The following is a 26,285-nucleotide window of genomic DNA, read 5'->3' as shown; positions in this document are numbered from 1 at the left end:
TTTTGTTTCTTTAAATTATTTCACCTTTATTTAACCAAGTAGTCTAGTTGAGAACAAATTCTCATTTACAACTGCGACCTGGCCAAGATAAAGCAAAGCAGTGTGACACAAACAACAACACAGTTACACATGGAATAAACAAACATACAGTCAATAACACAATAGAGAAAAAGTCTATATACAGTGTGTGCAAATGAGGTAAGATAAGCGTGGTAGGCAATAAATAGGCCATAGTGGCAAAACAATTACAATTTAGCAATTAAACACTGGAGTGATAGATGTGCAAAAGATGAATGTGCAAGTAGAGATACTGGACTGCAAAGCAGTAAAATATAAAAAATAACAGAATGGGGATGAGGATGAGGAAGTTGGATGGGCTATTTACAGATGGGCTATGTACAGGTGCAGTGATCTGTGAGCTGCTCTGACAGCTGGTGCTTAAAGTTAGTGAGGGAGAAATGGGTATCCAGCTTCAGTGATTTTTGCAATTCGTTCCAGTCATTGACAGCAGAGAACTGGAAGGAAAGAGCATGCATTTAGTTTTACTTGCATGTAAGAGCAGTTGGAGGTCACGGAAGGAGAGTTGTATGTCATTGAAGCTCATCTGGAGGTTAGTTAACACAGTGTCCAAAGAAGGGCCAGAAGAATACAGAATGGTGTCGTCTAGCTTGATCTGAGGTCGAACAAGAGCTCTTGGAATGACGTGTCCAGAATTTCCTTTCTCTACCTAGGCGCGGGAAGCACCTCCCTATTGTCTTATGATAAGTGTTCGGTATACACGGCTAATATCTCCGGCTTTGTTTTTATTTGATACATATTAGAAAAACATCATAAAGTAGGTTTTTTCAACCGAGTTTCATCAGTTTATTCAACGTTTAATGGGACTTTTGGAGTTTTCCGTTCTCTGCGTCGAGAGAAATTGGAAACGTCATCAACATTGGCTAGCCTTGTGGAGCGAATTCGACAGGAGAGGACATTCTAAAACCAAACAACGATTTATTCTGGACAAAGGACTCCTTGTACAAGATTCTGATGGAAGCTCAGCAAAAGTAAGAACAATTTATGATGTTATTTCGTACTTCTGTGGAAAATGTTGAGTCCTATTATTCGCGTTTTGGAGGGCGCTGTCTCGCCAACCAGAATGCATAGCGGAGAAGGTACGGTGGGATTCGAAATGGTCGGTGATCTGTTTGTTAACTTCGCTTCGAAGACCTTAGAAAGGCAGGGTAGGATAGATATAGGTCTGTAGAAGTTTAGGTCTAGAGTGTCTCCCCTTTGAAGAAGGGGATGACCGAGGCAGCTTTCGAATCTTTGGGGATCTCAGATGATATGAAAGAGAGGTTGAACAGGCTAGTAATAGAGGTTGCAACAATTTCGTCTGATAATTCTAGAAAGAGAGGGTCCAGATTGTCTCGCCCGGCTGATTTGTAGGGGTCCAGATTTTGCCGCTCTTTCAGAATATCAGCTATCTGGATTTGGGTAGAGGAGAAATGGGGGAGGCTTGGGCAAGTTGCTGTGGGGGGTGCAGCGGTGTTGACCGGGGTAGGGGTGGCCAGGTGGAAAGCATGGCCAGCTGTAGAAAAATGCTTATTGAAATTCTCAATTATTGTGGATTTATCAGTGGTGACAGTGTTTCCTAGCCTCAGTGCAGTGGGCAGCTGGGAGGAGGTGCTCTTATTCTCCATGGACTTTACAGTGTCCCAGAACTTTTGGGAGTTTGTGCTACAGGATGCAAATTTCTGTTTGAAAAAGCTAGCCTTTACTTTCCTAACTGCCTGTGTACATTGGTTCCTAACTTCCCTGAAAAGTTGCATATCGCGGGGGCTATTTGATGCTAATGCCGTACACCACAGGATGTTTTTGTGCTGGTCAAGGGCAGTCAGGTCTGGAGTGAACCACGGGCTACATCTATTCCTGGTTCTACATTTTTTGAATGGGGTATGCTTATTTAAGATGGTGAGGAAAGCACTTTTAAAGAATAACCAGGCATCTTCTACTGACGGAATGAGGTCAATATCCTTCCAGGATACCCGGGCCAGGTCGTTTAGGAAGGCCTGCTCGCTGAAGTGTTTTAGGGAGCGTTTGACAGTGATGAGGGGTGGTCATTTGACCGCAGACCCATTACGGACACAAGCAATGAGGTAGTGATCGCTGAGATCCTGGTTGAAGACAGCAGAGGTGTATTTGGAGGGCAGGTTGGTTAGGATGATATCTATGAGGGTGCCCGTGTTTACGGATTTGGGGTTGTACCTGGTAGGTTCATTGATCATTTGTGTGAGATTGAGGGCATCAAGCTTAGATTGTAGGATGTCCGGAGTGTTAAGCATGTCCCAGTTTAGGTCACCTAACAGCAGGAGCTCTGAAGATAGATGGGGGGAAATCAATGGGGGGCAACCACTGACGCCAGATAGACCTTTGTGGTCAGTTCTGGCCGTGAGTCTGACGAGGGCTGGGCTCTTGTCACCAAGGCAGAGCAAGGGGCTGATCCACAGTAAGAGGCAGAGCATGGGGCTGGCACACGGTAAGGGGCATAGGGGTGACCCATAGAGGCAGAGCATGGGGCTGACATACAGAGGCAGAGCATGGGGCTGACATACAGAGGCAGAGCATGGGGCTGACCCACAGTAAGAGGCAGAGCATGGGGCTGACCCACAGTAAGAGGCAGAGCATGGGGCTGACCCACAGTAAAAGGCAGAGCATGGGGCTGACCCACAGTAAAAGGCAGAGCATGGGGCTGACCCACAGTAAAAGGCAGAGCATGGGGCTGACCCACAGTAAGGGCCCAGAAGCACAGTTTGGGACTGTACATAACCCATCATATCTACTAGCAGCGAGCTAGTTTATAGAGGGAAAGGTGGGAACATAACTGACCAGATTTCCCATATGAAGTTTCATAGCCTAAGTGCCATGTGCCGAGTTCTCAGATTGGACTATAATAGACCATGACCAATATAGCATAAGAGAGAGAGAGCTGCTCACACCGGCAATGACTCATCAGGAGCAGAACAGCATCGTAGCCCTGAAGACAGCCTTATGTCCAATCTGTATCTCTACCAAGGAGGAGCACTTCTATGTTAGATGGCCTTTACCCCTGAAGACGTCAATAACCTGATTGTGTCTGGGAATACACGCCTTATTAGGTTAAAAGAGTTTCCATCCAATCTGGGAGAGTCATGATGAGCAGTGGAAAGGTGGATGGAAAGAATTGTGATGCATTATTAGATTGTCTCCTGTGAGGTACCGTAGTCAATCATTCAAGACAGGGGTGCATCTTCTCCTTCATAGGGGGTGTGTATTTTCCTGTATTCACCAAAGGAGTAACACTTGTCTCTAGGCTAAGCGTTATCAGCTTTTCATGGACGTCAATGACCCAAATTATTTAATTTCCATTTTATTTTTTGAGGATTATTCATATACATTGTGCAATTTAATGTTTTGTTGATTATTTGTATATTTGTTTACTGCATTGTTAGGAGCTACTCAACGTCAACAAAACAAAAGGAGATGATCGTGGACTTCAGGAAACAGCAGAGGGCGCACCCTCCTATCCACATCGAAGTTCCTCAGCATACACATTACAGACAAACTGAAATGGAACAGCGCCTCTTCAACCTTAGGAGGCTGAAGAAATGTGGCTTGTTACCTAAAACCCAGACAAACTTTTACAGACGCACAATCGAGAGCATCCTGTCAGGCTGTATCACCGCCTCGTATGGCAACTGCACCACCCTCGACTGCAAGGCTCTCCAGAGGGTGGTGCGGTCTGCACAACGCATCCACACTACCTGCCCTCCAAGACACCTACAGCACCCGATGTCACAGGAAGGCCAAAAAGATCATCAAGGACAACAACCACCTGAGCCACTGCTTGTTCACCCCGCTACCATCCAGAAAGCCAGGTCAGTACAGGTGCATCAAAGCTGGGACCGAGAGACTGAAAAACAGCTATCTCAAGTAGAGGTCGACCGATTATGATTTTTCAACGCCGATACCAATACCGATTATTGGAGAACCAAAAAAGACGATACCGATTAATCGGACGATTTTTATATATATATTTGTAATAATGACAATTACAACAATACTGAATGAACAATTAAGACTTATTTTAACTTAATATAATACATCAATAAAATCTATTTAGTCTCAAATAAATAATGAAACATGTTCAATTTGGTTTAAATAATGCAAAAACAAAGTGTTGGAGAAGAAAGTAAAAGTACAATATGTGCCATGTAAAAAAGCTAACGTTTAAGTTCCTTGCTCAGAACATGAGAACATATGAAAGCTGGTGGTTCCTTTTAACATGAGTCTTCAATATTCCCAGGTAAGAAGTTTTAGGTTGTAGTTATTATAGGACTTTCTCTCTATACAATTTCTATTTCATATACCTTTGACTATTGGATGGATTCTAATAGGTACTTTAGTATTGCCAGCCTAATCTCGGAAGTTGATAGGCTTGAAGTCATAAACAGTGCAATGCTTGAAGCATTGCGAAGAGCTGCTGGCAAACGCGGTAAAGTGCTGTTTGAATGAATGCTTACGAGCCTGCTGCTGCCTACCACCGTTCAGTCAGACTGCTCTATCAAATCATAGACTTAATTATAATATAATAACACACAGAAATACGAGCCTTAGGTCATTAATATGGTCAAATCCGGAAACTATCATTTCGAAAACAAAACGTTTATTCTTTCAGTGAAATACGGAACCGTTCTGTATTTTATCTAACGGGTGGCATCCATAAGTCTAAATATTGCTGTTACATTGCACAACCTTCAATGTTATGTCATAATTACGTAAAATTCTGGCAAATTAGTTCGCAACGAGCCAGGTGGCCCAAACTGTTGCATATACCCTGACTCTGCGTGCAATGAACACAAGAGAAGTGACACAATTTCCCTAGTTTAATATTGCCTGCTAACATGAATTTATTTTAACTAAATATGCAGGTTTAAAAATATATACTTCTGTGTATTGATTTTAAGAAAAGCATTGATGTTTATGGTTAGGTACATTCGTGCAACGATAGCGATTTTTTCGCAAATGCGCTTTTGTTAAATCATTCCCCGTTTGGCGAAGTTGGCTGTCTTTGTTAGGAAGAAATAGTCTTCACACAGTTCGCAACGAGCCAGGCGGCCCAAACTGCTGCAAATACCCTGACTCTGTTGCACAGAATGCAAGAGAAGTGACACAATTTCCCTAGTTAAAAGAAAATCATGTTAGCAGGCAATATTAACTAAATATGCAGGTTTAAAAATATATACTTGTGTATTGATTTTAAGGAAGGCGTTGATGTTTATGGTTAGGTACACATTGGTGCAACGACAGTGCTTCTTTTGCGAATGCGCTTGTTAAATCACCTGTTTGGCGAAGTAGGCTTTGATTCAATGATAAATTAACAGGCACCGCATCGATTATATGCAACGCAGGACAAGCTAGATAAACTAGTAATATCATCAACCATGTGTAGTTAACTAGTGATTATGTTAAGATTGATTGTTTTTTATAAGACACGTTTAATGCTAGCTAGCACCTTACCTTGGCTCCTTGCTGCACTCGCATAACAGGTAGTCAGACTGCCACGCAGTCTCCTCGTGGAGTGCAATGTAATCGGCCATGATCGGTGTCCAAAAATGCCGATTACCGATTGTTATAAAAACTTGAAATGGGCCCTAATTAATCGGCCATTCCGATTAATCGGTCGACCTCTAATCTCAAGGCCATAATACAGCAATCACTAACTCAGAGAGGCTGCTGCCTACATAGACACTCAAATCACTGGCCACTTTAATAAATGGATCACTAGCCACTTTAAACAATGCCACTTTAATAATGTTAACATATCTTACATTACTCATCTCATATGTATATACTGTACCTTATTGCACCTTGCCTATGATGCTTGGCCATTGCTCATCCATATATTTATATGTACATATTCTATTCCATTCCTTTATATTTGTGTGTATTAGGTAGTTGTTAGTTTACTTGTTAAATATTACTGTCGAAACTAGAAACAAAAGCATTTCGCTATACTCACATTAACATCTGCTAAACATGTGTATGTGACCAATAACATTTGATTTGAGCTAGTAACCAAAGTATTTAGCTGCACCTGCTATAACATCAACTGTACGGGACCAATAAACATTGATTTGATTAGATTTCCTAATTATCTCAGGAATTTCACCCTGACCTACGAGACGGCTAGATGGGTGCACTACAAAGCAATCCGATGATTTCATGTGACATTTGGAATTGTTGCTGTGATGTAACAAGTGATGAATTTAACGTGTCGTGTTCAAATCTGGCAGGTCTTCACCATCTCTTAGGAACAGAGAGAGAGGTGCTACTGGTTTCCATCTTTGTCTGACGCTGTGCGTTTGGGTTGCTGCTGGGCATTCAAGTAGGTACTGTACATCTCCTCTCCATTCATCCTCACTTAGCGGATGAAAAGGGTTGTGGAGAAAAGTCTTGACGTGTAATAAAAGTAGTTCTACCACCAATGTAGCAAAACAGGAATCTGTTAGTGGCTACATGGCATGATGTTGCCATTTGTTGTGGGCAGCCGGTCATATTAATGTTTGCTTTGCGTCGCAAATATGAATTCTTTGACGTAATAATCATGTTTTTGACCACATCTGAAGAACTACATTGGAAACCATTTGATATTAAACCAGACTCAGAGGCAGGACATGTTTCACTTGCTTCTCCCTTCTTCAAATGGGTTTTCCCCCCTCTTCTGTCTGAGCTGAGGCCAACAGTCTTTCACCGTCTCCGCTACAGATTCTACAGATGGCGGCTGGCCACTGACATTTCCCATGACCTCTTCCTGAGTCACTGGAAGTGACACTCTCTCTCGGATATTAAGGTCTTTCACACCCCAGGACACGGTCTTCTGATGGAGGGAGAGAGCTGGTTTGAAAGTGTGAACTGGAGAGAGGAGAGAGGCCAGAGCCGGATGGGTTATTCTGTAGATAGGGATGCCTGAGGAAAACAGGGTGGGACACAGGCACAGCTGGATGGCTCATCAGGGACAGTGCAGCTTCCTTGATTTGAGCAGGTTCTTCCTGGCTTTGATGACGGGCGGGGGGGCCTGGCTTGACACATTCTCACTGATGCACAAGGATTTACAGGCATTTCATGGTATGATGTCATCATCCACTGCCACACGCATGGCCGTACTGAGAAGCACGCACACACACCATTGTCTCATCCTTCCTGTGTCTCCCTTTACATCCAAAACCCCTATCTCTTTCAGACGCAAACACAACCCAGACAGCAAGGCTGCTGTGGAAACATCTCTCACTTGATCTGGCCGGCTGCAGACGCGGGAAGGATATAATCGAGTCAAGAGGACGTTCTCGAATTCCATTCATTCATGCCAATGCATCGACCTCAACAACCTCTCCAAGATCGTACAACTCTGATGACTATTTGAGGGGTAGAAGCCATGGTGGGCATAGATGGGGAACCAACCAGAGCTGTTATTTCTGTAACAGTGTTTTATAGCCTAGTCATGAGAACCGTTGTGTGGGATTCACATGATTGGTAGTGTTCTTTCCAGCTTCACATGACTTGATTATTTTGGATGTCCTCAAGAGGCTGCTCCACGGAATAGGATAGGAGTGGTTGTTAAAATATTTGAATGAAGAATAAAAATGATTTAAAAACCTATTTAGTTGTACGGTGTTTGGCCAATTCTTTAGTAATGGACTGTCTCATGGGAGGGAAAAAGGCAGTACCAGAGTTGTGTTATTAATGCTCAAAATAATAGAATAATGACTTAATAATTTATAGCCTAATTAACAACTTGGATGGATGACTCTACTTGAGCTCCTCCACAGACCATAGACAACAAAAACAAAACACACGTCACCATCTGTCAAACCTGCAACAAAGTGAAAAATTGTAGGACATCTTGGGCACAGTGGCTCTGCGTGGTGCGTTTGTGACGGAGAGGAGACAAGGGAGGATAGGACGAGGGAGAGAAGAGCAGAGGGGGGCAGAGGGAGCTGATCTCAGCCCACAGACAGTGAGCTCATTGTGAGCCTGTGGCCCGCTGGGCCTGGGCCAGCCTCCGCTATTGAAGGCTAATGCATTAAGGAAAGGCAATGGAGTGGAAACACTCGGCTCTGAAAACCCAGCTCCAGAGGTCACTTTTGCTGTTAACAAAGTGGCTTTGAAGGAGGAAGAGCTCAGAAACCAGTTTGATATAAATAGAGGTACAACACATCCACTGGGCCGTGGTGGATAATGAACACAAACTGGTGGTCTGTAGCTTTAATTGAGGATCGTCTAGTTTTCATCAGTTTAAGAAAAAAGAGAGGAAATGTCTCAAAATGAACTCTGAGCACTGATAACTTATAGCAGATGCACTGATAACTTATAGCAGACGCACTCTGCAACAAATAAAGGCATCATCCAAGTGTTGTGTGGTGAGCAGTAGTATGTCAGTCAGCAGATATCAGAGTCCAAACCAGAGTAAAATGAAGATCATTGTTGGTTGGCCTGGCTCCTCCAGGGGAAGTTCCAACCAGCCACGAGACAGGGGGGATAGGGCCTATCTCACACTGTAGACTGTGGGCAGACTGCTTCCCCACTACCCCTCCCCCCTTCAGATCCCCCCTGCTGGATTGATGCAGTGACCAGACTCATTCCACACATTCCAGTTCACATCCCTGCCAGCCACGAGCCTCAAGCTCAATTCTAACGAAAAGTGTGCTCATGCTGGAAATAGAATGCATATGAGTGAGAGAAAACAGACGAGTGTCAACAGCATCATAGCGCGTCAAATTAGCAAGCAAGTCTATTTTTCACGCGTCTACACGGAGCAATTCTGGTCAAATCTACATTTTACATTTAAGTCATTTAGCAGACGCTCTTATCCAGAGCGACTTACAAATTGGTGCATTCACCTTATGATATACAGTGGAACAACCACTTTACAATAGTGCATCTAACTCTTTTAAGGGGGGGGGGGGGGGGGGTTAGAAGGATTACTTTATCCTATCCTAGGTATTCCTTAAAGAGGTGGGGTTTCAGGTGTCTCCGGAAGGTGGTGATTGACTCCGCTGACCTGGCGTCGTGAGGGAGTTTGTTCCACCATTGGGGTGCCAGAGCAGCGAACAGTTTTGACTGGGCTGAGCGGGAACTGTACTTCCTCAGAGGTAGGGAGGCGAGCAGGCCAGAGGTGGATGAACGCAGTGCCCTTGTTTGGGTGTAGGGCCTGATCAGAGCCTGAAGGTACGGAGGTGCCGTTCCCCTCACAGCTCCGTAGGCAAGTACCATGGTCTTGTAGCGGATGCGAGCTTCAACTGGAAGCCAGTGGAGAGAGCGGAGGAGCGGGGTGACGTGAGAGAACTTGGGAAGGTTGAACACCAGACGGGCTGCGGCGTTCTGGATGAGTTGTAGGGGTTTAATGGCACAGGCAGGGAGCCCAGCCAACAGCGAGTTGCAGTAATCCAGACGGGAGATGACAAGTGCCTGGATTAGGACCTGCGCCGCTTCCTGTGTGAGGCCAGATAGATTGCTTGGGGTCGTTTGTAGAAAAGAATTAGGGAAGATCATTACAATTCCTCTATGCTAAGTAGACTAAAGATGTAGTTTATAATGTATTGGGCAGTAAGCTAAGATCGCAGCCTACCTGTGTTGATTTCATAGGCATGTAGCCTAGGCAGGCTACGTCTGGAAAACTTGAGGACCGCTTACGTAGAAGAACAAGAAAGACTTGGTTGTTTATAAACGACTAGGACATAGGACATCTAAGGAACTCACAACAATAACTCTCAGGGGCTTCATAGGGAACATAGATAACTGTTTATTATGGATTTTCATTGACATACGCTATGCAGTGTATGTGAATTGACGCTCGCTACGGGCGTCTCTCCATGGGATTTCGGCTTCACTCTAGACTAAGGCAGACACCTGTACTGACCATATATGGACAAATACCTGGCCATGTACAAAGAACACCTGTACTGACCATGTATGGACAAATACCTGGCCATATACGGAAAACACCTGTACTGAACATGTATGGACTGCTCTATCTATTTGACTGACTGAGGAACATTGAGTGTTTACAGCCTTTCCACAATAAAATGAGATGTGGGTTTTGTTGCCCTGGCCTGTACATTCAGAAAGACCAGGTCCAACATCCTAAAACTTTGTTGACAGTTTGACTGTAATTTAGCAAGCAGGGGAGTGAAGGATTTCTGGACTTGGCCAATTTTGCAGTCTACAATGTGTGGAGAGGTATGGAAAAGCTATCCCATTAAAGCATTAGAGTGGTCAGTTTGTTAGTATAACACCTCAGGAGCAGTTATAAGCCTGTACATCGGGCAGGACTCCAGCAGTGCATAAGGGTCTAGTCAGATTATACTGTATTTACACTGAGTGTACAAAATATTACACTTTCCATGACATAGACTGACCAGGTGAATCCAGGTGAAAGCTATAATCCCTTATTGATGTCACCTGTTAAATCCACTTTAATCAGTGTAGTTGAAGGGGAGGAGACAGGTTAAAGAAGGATTTTTAAGCCTTGTTACAATTAAGACATGGATTGTGTATGTGTGCCATTTAGAGGGTGAATTGGCAAGACAAAAGATTTGAGTGCCTTTGAACGGGGTATGGTCGTAGGTGCCAGGTTCACTGGTTTGAGTGTGTCAAGAACTGCAATGCTGCTGGGGTTTTCACACTCAACATTTTCCTGTGTGTATCAAGAATGGTCCACCACCCAAAGGACATCTAGCCAACTTGACACAACTGTGGGAAGCATTGGAGTTAACATGGGCCAGCATCCCTGTGGAACGCTTTCGACACCTTGTAGAGTCCATGCCCCAACGAATTGAGGCTGTTCTGAGGGCAAAAGGGGTTGCAACGCAATATTAGGAAGATGTTTCTAATGTTTTGTACACTGCGTATGTTCTCTCTGACATAGCCTACATGCACCAATCCTCTCCCCCTTCCTGTTACCATCTCATTATAAAACAGTTAATTCCAGCAAGGCATTATGATTGGTCGAGAGGCGTTCACAGCCTGCAAAGCTGTCTTTGACAGCAAACAGCTGGCAGGCAGTCAATAGGGGTTTTGGACTGTTCCTCTGTGCCTGGTCCCTGTTAGCCGTCATCTGTGCTTAAAGCAGTCAATATAACACTCACAAAAACAAACACTATAGAGTGCCTGCTTGTGAATGGGATCTAAGAGGCAAAGCCCCTGGCCCCTGAAACGGCCATTAAACCGCAGTTGCAGGGCTTCTGATATGGGGCCATTAAACCGCAGTTGCAGGGCTTCTGATATGGGGCCATTCAACAGCAGTGGCAGGGCTTCTGATATGGGGCCATTAAACCGCAGTGGCAGGGCTTCTGATATGGGGCCATTAAACCGCAGTTGCAGGGCTTCTGATATGGGGCCATTAAACCGCAGTGGCAGGGCTTCTGATATGGGGCCATTAAACCGCAGTGGCAGGGCTTCTGATATGGGGCCATTAAACAGCAGTGGCAAGGCTTCTGATATGGGGCCATTAAACCGCAGTGGCAGGGCTTCTGATATGGGGCCATTAAACAGCAGTGGCAGGGCTTCTGATATGGGGCCATTAAACAGCAGTGGCAGGGCTTCTGATATGGGGCCATTAAACTGCAGTGGCAGGGCTTCTGATATGGGGCCATTAAACAGCAGTGGCAGGGCTTCTGATATGGGGCCATTAAACAGCAGTGGCAGGGCTTCTGATATGGGGCCATTCAACAGCAGTGGCAGGGCTTCTGATATGGGGCCATTCAACTGCAGTGGCAGGGCTTCTGATATGGGGCCATTCAACTGCAGTGGCAGGGCTTCTGATATGGGGCCATTCAACTGCAGTGGCAGGGCTTCTGATATGGGGCCATTCAACTGCAGTGGCAGGGCTTCTGATATGGGGCCATTCAACAGCAGTGGCAGGGCTTCTGATATGGGGCCATTCAACAGCAGTGGCAGGGCTTCTGATATGGGGCCATTAAACAGCAGTGGCAGGGCTTCTGATATGGGGCCATTAAACAGCAGTGGCAGGGCTTCTGATATGGGGCCATTAAACAGCAGTGGCAGGGCTTCTGATATGGGGCCATTAAACAGCAGTGGCAGGGCTTCTGATATGGGGCCATTAAACAGCAGTGGCAGGGCTTCTGATATGGGGCCATTAAACAGCAGTGGCAGGGCTTCTGATATGGGCAGAACCAGGAGTTGGTCCTCAGCCACCAACAACGACTTACAGATGGGAAATAAAAAAAATAGACAGACCCAACACATCTAGTTTCCATTTCCAATGTGGATCCTTCCTGAGAAATGGGTCCTTAGAAGAGAAATGTGATAGGCTAGGCTAGCTAGGCGGATTCATCATTTTGAGAAGTTTGACAGCCCCGGACATCTGGACATTTATTCAGTGTGTGTTGTTTACGTGACCCAGACCAAGGCACCTGGTACAGTACACGTTTAGGAAATCTGTGTTTAATATTTACCTCAGGAGTGAGATAAATTACAAGAGACAGGTTGTGTACTACTGGACTATAGCTGCCACAGCAAGGACAGAGGGAGTGACGGGGAGTGACAGAAAGTAAGGGAAGGGAATCTCAATTAAGCCAGAGCCAGAGCCTGAGGCCTTGTCCTACTTCAATATTTAGAATACTTAGATCATGGGGCATAATGCAAAGTAACACACACCTGCCATTCTGGTAAAGTAATAGAGACGTTCAATATCTTTTCCCCTATCATGAGACTGACCTGAGGGAAAAACCCAGCAGTTGAAAGTCTGATGACAAAAAAGTAACACATTATTAAGAGCTTACCAAGGCCTTGAGGACATTGAACAGGGCTCATTTACTGTATGCTAGCTCTGCCAAAAGCCAATCCACGCTGGGTGACAACACAGAGAGGAATTCTCACTGTGAGCACGGCACATAGTGTATTTTTTTCAGATGAGTGGTCAGCCAATGTGGCTCAGGCCTGGCTGAGAAACAGAACCAGCTGTCCCGAGACGGGCGACCAACCGCACCGCGCAGGAATTTGGCAGGAGGTGGTTTGAAGTAATTTTTCATTAGTCACACAAACTGGAGGAACTGATTGTGATCTCATCTACAGCTTCCCGGAGAGCGGCCAGCCACAAGACCACCTGCCGGACCGTCAGAAAGGCCCCCTTAGAGCACGGGAGACCGCATTCCTCTAACGACCAGGGCTCAGTCCAAGCCAAGGCCAAAACAAAGGGGAGAACGTGGACCTGGGGCTCCTGATCTGAAGCCATTGTATTCCTGAGCCAAGATGTTCTAATAAATTAAATTCAAGACGAAACATGAAAGGTGTTTCAAAGGGAGAAGCACATGTAGCATACTGAACACTTTGGACACCATGGAACGTTGAGAGGTCCAACTCAGACAGAGATTACATTTCCCATCCCTTGTATCGTTCAATCCAGGACTGACAGAGGCTGAATTCCACGGGTGAGATCAAACGCATTCCTCAATGTTCTAACGTCATTCCTCTCTCTCTATCCTCGAACTGTCACTACAGAACCAAAATCCTGACACAACAGAAAAGGGATGACTTGCCTATAGCTGCAGTCAGTCTCACCCTAACCCCAGACAGAAAAGGAAACGGGTAATCAGCAGGTCTTGCCCTCTCAGTGTCCTGTGTGGCTTCGTTCCTCCCACGCCCAGGGGTCGTTAGGAGTCCTCTTAGCCTCCTCCCGCCTCTGCAGACAATGATTTATTCTTTATTCACCCAGAGGATATACAGCAGCCCAATGGCCACCCCTGCATTCCTTGCCATTGAACTGTAATGGCCAGCAGAGAGGTTTGGTCACTGCAAGAAACACTTAAAAGTTCAAGGGTAATGGATATTCTCTAGCTTCCTCAATGTGGTACGTTGGTATAATGATGGTGGAGCGTTGGCATAGTGATGGTGGAGCATTTGGCTCCACTGGCTTAATGTCAGCTGTTTTAAAAACCCTAGAGGGAAAAGGCCTTCGAAATGGATCATTGTCAGCATATTCCAGAACTTTATAGGTTTATGACATCAACCACGCTCGTATTATATCTCTAGGGAAAATGGCTGTGTGCTGCAGTATTGCCGGGCCTGCCGTGGATCTCAGGGGAGGCTAAAGAAACAGCTAGACCTCTGCTCTGTCTGGAGGGCACGGTCGTTTAGGTGCTCAGACTGCAGAGTGTCTCCAGGGACATCCTTCCCATGTTTGGCAGCTGGAAACATCAGAGAAGTGCTGAATCTGCTGATATTCAGGGTAAAAATTCCCTGCAGGTTGAATGAGTTTAGGGCCAGAAAGACTTGGAAATTGGGGGGGAATGGGACAAATGTTATCTCAATTCCATAACATATGAGAAAAGCAACAGAGCAGGATAACTCAATCAAAGCTGCTTCAACAATTAGGCTAATAAAAATCCCATGGTACGCACAAGCTGTTCCAACTATTAGGCTAATAAAAATCCCATGGTACCATGGTACAATCCCATGGTATACTATCTAGAACCTAAAAGGGTTCCTTAGCTGTCCCCATAGGAGAACCCTTTGAATAACCCTTGTTGGTTCCAGGTAGAACCCTTTTGGTTCCAACTAGAACAGCTTTGAGTAGTTCCATGTAGAACCCTTTCCACAGACGATTCTACATGGAACCATAAATGGTTCTACATGGAACCAATAAGGTTTCTCCTATGGGGACAGCCGAAGAACCCTTTTGGAAACCTTTTTTCTAAGAGTGTAGAGGAAATGAGGGATTGAATTTGATTAAACACATTAATCAGTAGCGTAATTCATCAAGTACTTTCAGCATCCATAACTGCATGTGGTCAATGTTCTTCTGAACCAGATAAAAGCAAGAGAACACTCACCAAAACATTGTTATAACATTGTTATGTCATTTTCTTGTGTTACTATTTGATTTTTTTTTTAGCTTTAGTTTATTTAGTAAATATTTTCTTAACTCTACTTCTTGAACTGCATTGTTGGTTTAAGGGCTTGTAAGTAAGCATTTCACGGTAAGGTCTACTACACCTGTTGTATTCGGCGCATGTGACATATAAGATTTGATTTGATTTGATTCAGAAAATTTGATCAAGCCTGTATTTTCTTGTCTCTACTTGGAATTCCTTAAAAAATGTAGCGGGTCTCTTTTTCAATAGATTAACAATCATCTCTGTGTGTACTCAGTGTGTTCTAGTACTCACAGGATGGACGAGGCACAAAACCTTGGATTCTTTCCAAAAGAACTTTGGCCATGAAAACCATTACAGGTCTTATTGGTACCAGGTGGGTCAAGGGATGCAGTGCGGGTCCCAGAGTGTACACACTAGGCCTACATCGTAATAACACACCCACAATCGTTTTGAGTCTAGACCGTACATTGTACATGAGGTCTCCATCCTCGGAAATTTTCCTCCACACCATTTACTTAACACTTCGTTATCTTTGAGACTATTATCGAAAGACATGAGGTACTGTCCTTTGCACACATTTTATTTGATTGATTCATTTAGTGACGGAGAGGGTTCCTATGAGACAAATGTAGGCTTATTGCTCAAAGATTATGAGGCCAATATAGATCTCTCTTGAGTGGACCTAATGGCCTATCCAAACACAAGGGAGAGTCCTTACAGAGGCCATTCAATCTCACAAAGCCTTGCTGTTGGACAACTATGTTGCTGAGGCACAGTGTTGCCGTTGATGCGAGTTCAGTCCACTCTTGAAATCCCCATGCTGACATGGGCGTTTCTTCTCTCAACCAACACATGGTTTCATTCAAGAGAACATCAGCGCTTCGCATTTCTTAACGACACGTTCCAGAAATGTTCAAATTAGCCCCTTGTAACTGACTGGACGCCATCAGTCCAGAGCACCGAGGGAGATTATGGAAAGTATCTGGAGAAGTAATTAATGGCAGATGTGTGGGCCTAGTTGTGGTGGGGGGGGGGCCTAGTTACACAACCAGGGCTTTGTAATGTTACACCTCATTTAACCCTCCATCTGGCAATTGGCTGGCATCTCAGAAATGCTGGGATAATGACTGGCCCCTGGAAAGGTTTAGACACCCTTAAGGGACTACAGATGAAAATGATCCGGCTGGCTAAATCTGGCACAGTTGCAGAAATGTTGACCAAAGTGCATTGTTCATGTTAAGTATACTTAACCTAATAAATGACATGAAGCAAATGCCTGTTCCTCGTGGCTAAATTTGAACGTCAATGTCCAAAGGGATGTGATACTATCATCACGATCACAGCATTTAGGGATGAAATCATGGCACTGAGATAATGCCGTGATGATATCCATGACACTATGCAGTGATCCAGCAACATTTTCATACAACCAGTACAGGGTACCAGCGCCTAAATCACTGAACTGAATCAGGTTATAGACCTGCTCAGGGGCAGAGCAGCAGCTGGTATCTGCTCATCTCCAACCTACAAACCTCCTTTTGAGCCAAACCGCTGGTTGGCTGGTTAGCTATGATGACTATACTGGCAATGACTACCACTGTGACAAGCCTGCATAAAAGTCCATAGGAACTGCAGGTCCTGAGGTATCCTTTCATTTCTAAATTGGTTATTGGTAGAAACCGATGCCTCATTTAAATGGGTGAAATGAAGCGAAAACAAAGAAGTGATTTGGATTTGGAATGGCACTTATTCCGAGTCCAAGTCTCCAGTCCCTGCCCCCCACCCCTACGTCCATGCAGATGCTCAGGGTGTGAGAAATCTGGAGGGTGTGAAGGGGGTAATGGGAAAAACTCACTGGGTCATGGGACAAGTAGGGCTCATAACAAAAGTATGATTAGGGAAGCACTATGTATTTGCATGCACATGCAATGTCCAATAGTGGCATTACCACTACATTACCAGAACATTCAACCAGTGTCTTTGGGAAGATTCTTCACAGAGGACACTACTTGAAGTGTCAATGCACACATTCTCCACACCGAGAGGGAGCTTCCTCCTTGTCTAAACTGACACCAGGCAGGGCCTGGATGACGGGACTGCCCAACTCGTCACAACCAACCCCCACTGGACGGACAAGCTCTCGCCACAGAGACAAAAGGTCCCATTGTGCTGCCAAATTTACATTTTTACATTTTAGTCATTTAGCAGACGCTCTTATCCAGAGCGACTTACAGTAGAGTGCATACATTTTATTACATTTTTACATACTGAGACAAGGATATCCCTACCGGCCAAACCCTCCCTACCGGCCAAACCCTCCCTAACCCGGACGACGCTATGCCAATTGTGCGTCGCCCCACGGATCTCCCGGTTGCGGCCGGCTGCGACAGAGCATGGGCGCGAACCCAGAGACTCTGGTGGCGCAGCTAGCACTGCGATGCAGTGCCCTAGACCACTGCGCCACCCGGGGGGCGGGTCATCCTGCAGGTCATCCTCTCTGCTCTCACTGGTCTGGTCCCAGTCACAGCTCCCAGCCTGCGGTGCCTCCCAGCTATATCAGGCAGAGGGAAAGAGAGACAACTCTCTCAGACATCTCGCTATGATGTCTGTTGTTGTGACAGTCATGGGATGGTGCTCCGTGATGCTCCGTGATGTGCATCCACACCAATAGCACAGCCCTATGGACATCCAGAGTCTGTACCTAGATAGTATTGCTGGGGAGCTGTCCCTCGCCCCAAGATCCAGAAAAAGAGTTAAGAGGTCAAGAGGAGCTGTGCAAAAACAAACACACGCTGGTGTAAAAACTCTGGATTAATTAGAGTGGGAGAGAAAGGGGGACTGGTAAGGATTGTTTGCTGCCTGGAATGATATGTTGGTTTAGTCAGGTGTCTGGGACAGGACAGCTCAGCAGGTAGCCGCAGGTAGCCTAGTGGTTAGAGAGTTGGACTAGTAATTGAAAGGTTGCAAGATCAAATCCCTGAGCTGACAAGGTAAAAATCTGTCGTTCTGCCCCTGAACAAGGCAGTTAACCCACTGTTCCTAGGCTGTCATTGAAAATACGAATTTGTTCTTAACTGACTTGCCTTGCTAAATAGAGGTAAAAAAATAAATAAAAAATAATGGGTGTCTGTGACAGATAATGTGGCTATTTCTACTTGGAGTATAAGATACAAAATACATTAAATAAACCAAATGTGATCAATATATTCCAAGAAAGAAACAGAGCTGTTGTGCTTTCTTTAAGCAACTCCTTGTAAATCAATTCTGCCCGTCACTATTTTTCCACTGACGTAAGGAATAGGAGGTTATGCAGGCTTCTCCTGCTGGGCAAATCAAATCAAAGTTTATTTGTCACGTGCGCCGAATACAACAGGTGTAGACCTTACAGTGAAATGCTTACTAACCAATAGTGCGAAGAAAAGGTATGTGTGTGTGTGTGTGTGTGTGTGTGTGTGTGTGTGTGTGTGTGTGTGTGTGTGTGTGTGTGTGTGTGTGTGTGTGTGTGTGTGTGTGCTTGCGTGCGTGCGTGCGTGTGTGTGTGTGGGTAAGTAAAGAAATAAAACAACAGTAAAAATACATTTGAAAATAAGAGTAGCAAGGCTATATACAGACACCGGTTAGTCAGAATTATTGAGGTAGTATGTGCTGTTATATGTGCAAAGTGACTATGCATATATGATGAACAGAGAGTAGCAGTAGCGTAAAAGGAGGGGTTGGCGGGTGGTGGGACACAATGCAGATAGCCCAGTTAGCCAATGTGCGGGAGCACTGGTTGGTCGGGCCAATTGAGGTAGTATGTACATGGATGTATGGTTAAAGTGGCTATGCATATAAGATAAACAGAAAGTAGCAGCAGCGTAAAAGAGGGGTTGGGGGGAGGCACACAATGTAAATAGTCCGGGTAACCATTGGTTACCTGTTCAGAAGTCTTATGGCTTGGGGGTAAAAACTGTTGAGAAGCCTTTTTGTCCTAGACTTGGCACTCCGGTACCGCTTGCCATGCGGCAGAACCTATAGGCTAGTAGACGCTGCAGGAGATAAGTTCTCGCTCATCACGAACCCTTGGAAGATTTACGGTTGATAAAAACCAACCCAAATGGGATGAAGTCTATTACAAGCTGGATTTAACATCACATATAGGATTGTGAATCTATTTGAGTCACATATTCACCCTTCTTGTGTTATGGAATCAGATGCCATTCTAATAAAGCTTTGGGTGTATGTTTTTCTTCACCCAACACCTGCGGTGCGTCAACATACTTTGACCATGCCAGAGACAAAGTCAAAGCCTGGCAATCTGAAGAGGTCTGAAGTGGATTCTCTCTGCAGTGACTAAAGGCTTTGGGTTCTCAAGCTGAGATTTAGACCCATTGGTACTTATAGCCCATAGTGGTGCTGAGAAGTGCATAGTTCTGAGGTATCAGCACTTCATGGGAAAAAAACAGTCATCCTTCACTTCCCCTTTCCACTGTGCTCCCCACATTCCAGACATTGCTGGCAAAATTAATTTCTCTCTGGAGGTGGAAATATGAACAGAGAAATAAGACCAGCTCCTTTGGACTGTTTCCACAGAGCCCTTTTTCCTCAATGCGTGCCATTTGATACCATAATGCTGGAGATGCTTGCATGAATTTAGGGCAACTACTACAGAGTTGGCCAGTGCACTAAATCAAAATAATTGCGGGCGACTTGAGTATGCAACAAACCATGGTTCAGCTGATGGTTTCAATTAAGCCTTCTAGTGAAATGAATGGCCCTAAAGCTGTTGAAATTGAGTAGTAATCCCGTAAATCACAGGGCGACTGTTAAACAACTTTTATGAGCGTTGGCGATGGCGACACGTGGCTTGTTTTGGTTCGGTAACTTGAGAGCGAAAGCCTTGAGTATTGTAACAGTAGAGCTAACGGAGATGCCCTGCCAAATACAACATGGGGAAAGTAACATTTCGACAATTTACAGAAGCCCCCCCCCCAAAAAAAATTGACAAAACTAAAATGATGACATAATGGCCTGTTCATCCCCTAGCAACAGTTTAAATTGAAACAACAACATCTGGCCTTGGGGAACTGACAATGTACAATTAACATGACAAATGATCCAATCAGGCTCCACTTAACATCACAGACCTGGGAGATAAGCGCACCTGCCACAGTGGAGACAAGGCTGTCCTAATATCAGTATGTACCGTTCCTACCGGTTGACTGCCTCTCAACAACAGCCTTAATCCCAAAACAACCGGTTAAGTTGGCTTTGACTTTCTGGTTCCAGTAGACTGAATCAGATCATTCATACAATTTCCCTGTGTAGCAAACCTATTTTGTGCATTGACATTGATGGCTGTGGTGAAGGGAGGGATAACCATAACCAATTGAGACTTACCTTGGAGCATGCATCTGTACGCGGACTCTGAGATAGCGTAGATGTGAGGGGGCATCTCGTGTCTCTTCTTCCCCCTGTACATCTCTATGATGTTCTCGGAGTAGATGGGCAGGTACTTGTAGGGGTTGATCACCACACAGAAGAGGCCAGAGTACGTCTGCAGGAGAAAGAAGATAATGTCATTCAGTGTGAAAAGCGGGAATCTGAAGACACCGTGATATGATATCACATTTTTTTAACATTTAATAATACAGGTTTGCCAGGTGAAGAGAAACCATCTGAAACAATTGTGGACCAGTCAGCTGTCATGTAATGAGAAAGAGCTAACAAATCCCTTCAGTGCCCCACAGGGAATCACCACTATCACCATTTACTAATGATGATGAAGCAAATCTAATCAAAGTTTGTCACGTGCGCCAAATACAACAGGTGTAGTAGACCTTACAGTGAAATGCTTACTTACAGGCTCTAACCAATAGTGTAAAAAAGGTATTAGTTGAACAATAGGTAAGTAAAGAAATAAAACAATAGTAAAAAGATAGGCTATATACAGTAGCGAGGCTATACAAGTAGCGAGGCTACATACAGACACCGGTTAGTCAGGTTGATTGAGGAAGTATGTACATGTAGATATGGTTAAAGTGACTATGCATATATGATGAACAGAGCGTAGCAGAGGCGAAAAAGAGGGGTTGGTGGGTGGTGGGTGGTGGGTGGCGGGGCACAATGCAGACAGCCCGGTGTGCGGGAGCACTGGTTGGTCGGCCCAATTGAGGTAGTATGTACATGAATGTATAGTTAAAGTGACTATGCATATATGATCAAGAGAGTAGCAGCAGCGTAAAAAGAGGGGTTGGGGAGTTGGGGGGCCACACAATGCAAATAGTCCGGGTAGCCATTTGATTACCTGTTCAGGAGTCTAATAGCTTGGGGGTAAAAACTGTTGAGAAGCGTTTTTGTCCTAGACTTGGCACTCCGGTACCGCTTGCCATGCGGTAGTAGAGAGAACAGTCTATGACTGGGGTGGCTGGGGTCTTTGACAATTTTTAGGGCCTTCCTCTGACACCGCATGGTGTAGAGGTCCTGGATGGCAGGCAGCTTAGCCCCAGTGATGTACTGGGCCGTACGCACTACCCTCTGTAGTGCCCAGCGGTCAGAGGCCGAGCAATTGCCGTACCAGGCAGTGATGCAACCAGTCAGGATGCTCTCGATGTTGCAGCTGTGGAACCTTTTAAAGATCTCAGGACCCATGCCAAATCTTTTTAGTTTCCTGAGGAGGAATATGCTTTGTCGTGCCCTCTTCACGACTGTCTTGGTGTGTTTGGACCATTCTAGTTTGTTGTTGATGTGGACACCAAGGAACTTGAAGCTCTCAACCTGGTCCCCTACAGCCCCTTCGATGAGAATTGGGGCATGCTCGGTCCTCCTTTTCCTGTAGTCCACAATCATTTCCTTAGTCTTGGTTACGTTGAGGGAGAGGTTGTTATTCTGGCACCACTCGGCCAGATCTCTGACCTCCTCCCTATAGGCTGTCTCGTCGTTGTCGGTGATCAGGCCTACCACTGTTGTGTCGTCTGCAAACTTAATGATGGTGTTGGAGGCGTGCCTGGCCATGCAGTCGTGGGTGAACAGGGAGTACAGGAGGGGACTGAGCACGCACCCCTGGGGAGCTCCAGTGTTGAGGATCAGCGTGGCAGATGTGTTGCTACCTACCCTCACCACCTGGGGGCGGTCCGTTAGGAAGTCCAGGATCCAGTTGCAGAGGGAGGTGTTTAGTCCCAGGATCCTTAGCTTAGAGGGTACTATGTTGTTGAACGCTGAGCCGTAGTCAATGAATAGCATTCTTACATAAGTGTTCCTATTGTCCAGGTGGGAAAGGGCATTGTGGAGTGCGATAGAGATTGCATCATCTGTGGATCTGTTTGGGTGGTATGCAAATTGGAGTGGGTCTAGGGATTCTGGGATAATGGTGTTGATGTGAGCCATTACCAACATTTCAGAGCACTTCATGGCTATGGACGTGAGTTCTACGGGTCTGTAGTCATTTAGGCAGGTTGCCTTTGTGGTTCTTGGGCACAGGGACTATGGTGGTCTGCTTGAAACATGTTGGTATTACAGACTCAATCAGGGACATGTTGTAAATGTCAGTGAAGACACCTGCCAGTTGGTCAGCACATGCCCGGAGCACACGTCCTGGTAATCCGTCTGGCGCCGCAGCCTTGTGTATGTTGACCTGTTTAAAGGTCCTACTCACGTCGGCTACGGAGAGCGTGATCACACAGTCGTCCGGAACAGCTGATGCTGTCATGCATGCCTCTGTGTTGCTTGCCTCGAAGCGAGCATAGAAGTGGTTTAGCTAGTCTGGTAGGCTCGTGTCACTGGGCAGCTCGCGGCTGTCCTTCCCTTTGTAGTCTGTAATAGTTTGCAAACCCTGCCACATAAGACGAGCGTCGGAGCCGGTGTAGTATGATTCAATCTTAGCCCTGTATTGACGCTTTGCCTGTTTGATGATTCGTCGCAGGGCATAGCAGGATTTCTTGTAAGCTTCCGGGTTAGAGTCCCGCACCTTGAAAGCGGCAGCTCAGTGCGAATGTTGCCTGTAATCCATGGCTTCTGGTTGGGGTATGTACGTACAGTCACTGTGGGGACGAAAAGGAGTGTGAACTGCTTAGTGGACAGTGACTAAGCACAAACAGAGTAATATCCTGACCTTGGCTTGTATGGTGGTGGAAGGACAGTGAAGATGTGAAAGGATACATACAGGTGGCGTAGAGGGAATGAGAGAACGAAGATCGTTGCTGGTCCGTATCAAAGTAGCCTAATGATAAGGTTGACCTTCAGTTTGCTGCTACCGGCACTGAGATTAAAACATTACCATCATAATGATTAGGCATCATAAAAAGACTGGTTGCCTCTGGTTCAGAGCCACTGGCCGAGATTTATTTTCCCTTATCTCTCACTCTCCCCGACCTCCAAAAACTGATCATACAGAAACAGTCTCTGTGATATAGATGCTGCTAGGAGGATGGCTGCCAAAGTGCTGCACCATTTGAGATTCCTCCCACATGGCACTCACAGCTTTCTCCTCCTCCGCCTCCAGCTCATTGCATCCGGCTGAGGACGGCTCTTTATTCAGTGCAGTCCAACACACTTAAGCCAGGGAATGAGTTACGCTGTGTGTGATGCATTGTAATAACCCGAAACGGAGAGCCACAAATCTGATCTCTTTAACACTAATGCAGATCTCTAAATGGGGGTCGTTGCAGTTGCGTATAAAACTGCCATATCATCCCTGCAGTGTCAGACGTGGGGGGGGGGGGGGGGGGCAGGAGAGGGTTAATCTCTGTCTACAGTCTGCCGGCCAGGATATTCCATTAACCAAGTAAGAGAGGGGGGACGGGTGATTATGCAGAAGGGTCCATTTCCCATTCTGCCTTTCTCTCTGTGTCCATGCACCCTTTCTCTCCATCTCTCAGTCCCTCTCTCTTGGTCAGTCCAAGCTTAGCTGGGCGACAGAGACACATTCATGTAACTATGGTGTCTAGTGTGTTGGGGCAGGGGAGGCAAAAGACAGGGGGCTGCAGAGGGGCCCGAGGTCGGCTAACCAAGTTGCTGAGCTGGAACAATGGCGATGTGGCCGCGGCATACTGGTGGGGGGTGGGGGTAGCGGCAGGGTCCTAGTCTAAAGACTCTTGCGGAGCAAAGCTCACCGCCACAGCTGTCGCCTGGCGGCAGCGGGAAATGTGATTGTGAGTCACACACACTCCTTCTCCTCTGGGAGATAAAACAAAGGTGTCCGCTCACACACCAGCTAGCTGCTATACCTCTTATCTCAGTCTTTGGACCACAGCGGACTTTTACTGCACTCTATTTGGCTGCAGCATGACTGGGGTTTGTGGCATTGTGTTATGTGGTATAAAAATAATGCCAATATATTGAACGTCATGATGAATGGAAATGAGACAATCACCATCACCATTGCAGAATGTGATGAACGGTCACTTTGCGACGACACGTGGTGCAGTGATTTTGGGGGATATCATGGTGTGCATTAGGGGAGGGGTGAGTGGGTCACCAGATGGCCAGTCTTTCATACGTACACAGACAGATCCCTTGGAAGGGCAGAGATATGCTCTAGCCTGGTCATGGGCCAGCCACAGCAACAACAAGCTCGGGAGGAAGCAGAGATTTGTTGTTCAAACCAAAATCAAATCAAAGTTTATTGGTCGCGTACACAGTTGAGCAGGTGTTATAGCGGTGCAGCGAAACGCTTATGTTACTAGCTCCTAACAATGCAGTAAAATGTCCAAATTAAAATGTCAAGAAAAATACACCACAAAAGGAAGAAATCAAGAACGGCGTGACGAATGTTCATGAGTCACATTGTGGGACTAGGTCGCTTTTAGGGGAGAAAAATTATGGATGCAGGGGTCACTAGCAAGGGGTATGTGGCTACACAGGGGTAACTAACATTCTAGCGCGATTCATCTTGGTGCACTGGTCGATGAGTATGTATGGAGTTATGGAAGAGATTCCTGCGGAATCCACAGATCCCCACATAGTTGCAAGCCTCACCTTTAGCTGGCAGCAGAGTAGGGCCAGCGGACACACCATACCACCTGTCGCCCCTTCCCCCCCACAGTGGGCACAGCGCCAGGCAGACGGATCAGCGCTCCGGCTGGCGCAGCCCAGACCCAGAGGCAGCAGCAGGGTCGGGGAGAGATAGGACTCAGCTTCCCAGCCTGGATGGCAGCCCCTGGGGAGTACTTGGGGGATTAGTGGGGCTCTGGGTCTGCAGGCGGGGGTGAGACGTATAGGAGGTATATGGAGGCCTTGGCGAAGAACCTGTCCCTCTCTCTCAATACAGTAGAGACCGGGGTGAAACGCCGGCCAAGAGCATATACGTCTCACACAGCACTGTGCCTTAGATGGAGGGAGGCGTGAGACAAGAACCTGTCTCTCAGTACAACAAAGTAGTGTACCCAGATAGCCAGGCTGTGGTTAACAACGGAGAACTCTGACACAGTTGACTAGGTTCCCAGTTCTCCGGAAATGTCCAAGTGGTCCCCCGTGCCAAGCCCAAGCTGAGCGTAGCTGAGCAACGGCAAGAGTTGAGGGCCTCTCCATGGAGAGTGGATGTTTTCATTCTCATTCTCAACATTGTTCCGTCTGCGAAGCTTAGCTCAGTGCCACTCCGTTTTGATTGTCATAGCATATTGAAAAGAGGCGATGATTATGGAGAATAGAATTTTCAAAGGGTTTAGAGAGAGAATGGTCTAATATCGTTCACTATGAGCACTGCTTCATTTCCAGTGCTCCAATAGCATTGGGGTCTGAGCGTGGGAGGAGACCAACGGCGCACTAGCGCAGAGCAAGCAGTTTTGCTCCATCTACACAGTGTGTGTGTATGCATACTGATCTCTGCCTCATACTCATCCCGGCGGGCCTGTGACCAGGCTGCGAGTCTGAGGCATCAGGCAGGAAAGGAGTGGTTTGGGTCCCGTCTATCTGCTTATGGGGACTTAAAGAAATATTCTCTTGATATTTTTTATGGGAAAAACATAACTGACGCACTGTTTTCAATTGAGAACAGAGACCCATGCTCCAGTGAAAGCCAGGCTTAGGGGAGACTGAAGAGGGGATGTCTGCAGATGAAGGTGACCAAACATCAACTCAAAGCTCCAGGCCTTGGGCCGTCTTCCCAGTCTGCACTGTTGCAGTACAAAGGATACAGCAGATACTGTTACTTAAAAGGTTACAGAAACACATGCATTTAATAACACATCACACATTCAGCCCAAAAGCTAGCCCTTTCCTGGGGGCATTGAGGTTGGCCATAGACCACAAGGGGAAACGAGAATGCTATGCAGCTGACCAAAAACGAGCGCTGAGCAATTAGTGCTTTCTGAGGTCGGTTCGGTTTCGGTTCGATTACAAAAAATATTTCACTGTTTCGATTTCGGTTTCGATTATTAAAACATTAAATGC

General features: G+C 46.0%; 1 protein-coding gene across 11 annotated transcripts in view; it reads right to left on the bottom strand.

Moving 5' to 3' along the window:
- LOC139567722 (myosin-10-like) overlaps nt 1–26,285 on the bottom strand; it is a 93,725-nt gene that overhangs the window by 45,453 nt on the left and 21,987 nt on the right. For all 11 annotated transcript variants that reach the window (XM_071389159.1, XM_071389167.1, XM_071389158.1 and 8 more), the window contains exon 3: nt 20,298–20,454. In XM_071389159.1, the coding sequence (XP_071245260.1) occupies nt 20,298–20,454 (157 nt within the window). The remainder of the gene's footprint in view (nt 1–20,297; nt 20,455–26,285) is intronic.

The sequence above is a fragment of the Salvelinus alpinus genome, chromosome 2, assembly GCF_045679555.1.
Source record: "Salvelinus alpinus chromosome 2, SLU_Salpinus.1, whole genome shotgun sequence".
Lineage (NCBI taxonomy): Eukaryota > Metazoa > Chordata > Actinopteri > Salmoniformes > Salmonidae > Salvelinus > Salvelinus alpinus.
The sequence above is the reverse complement of the archived record's forward strand: the minus strand, read 5'-3'. Positions and strand labels throughout refer to the sequence as shown.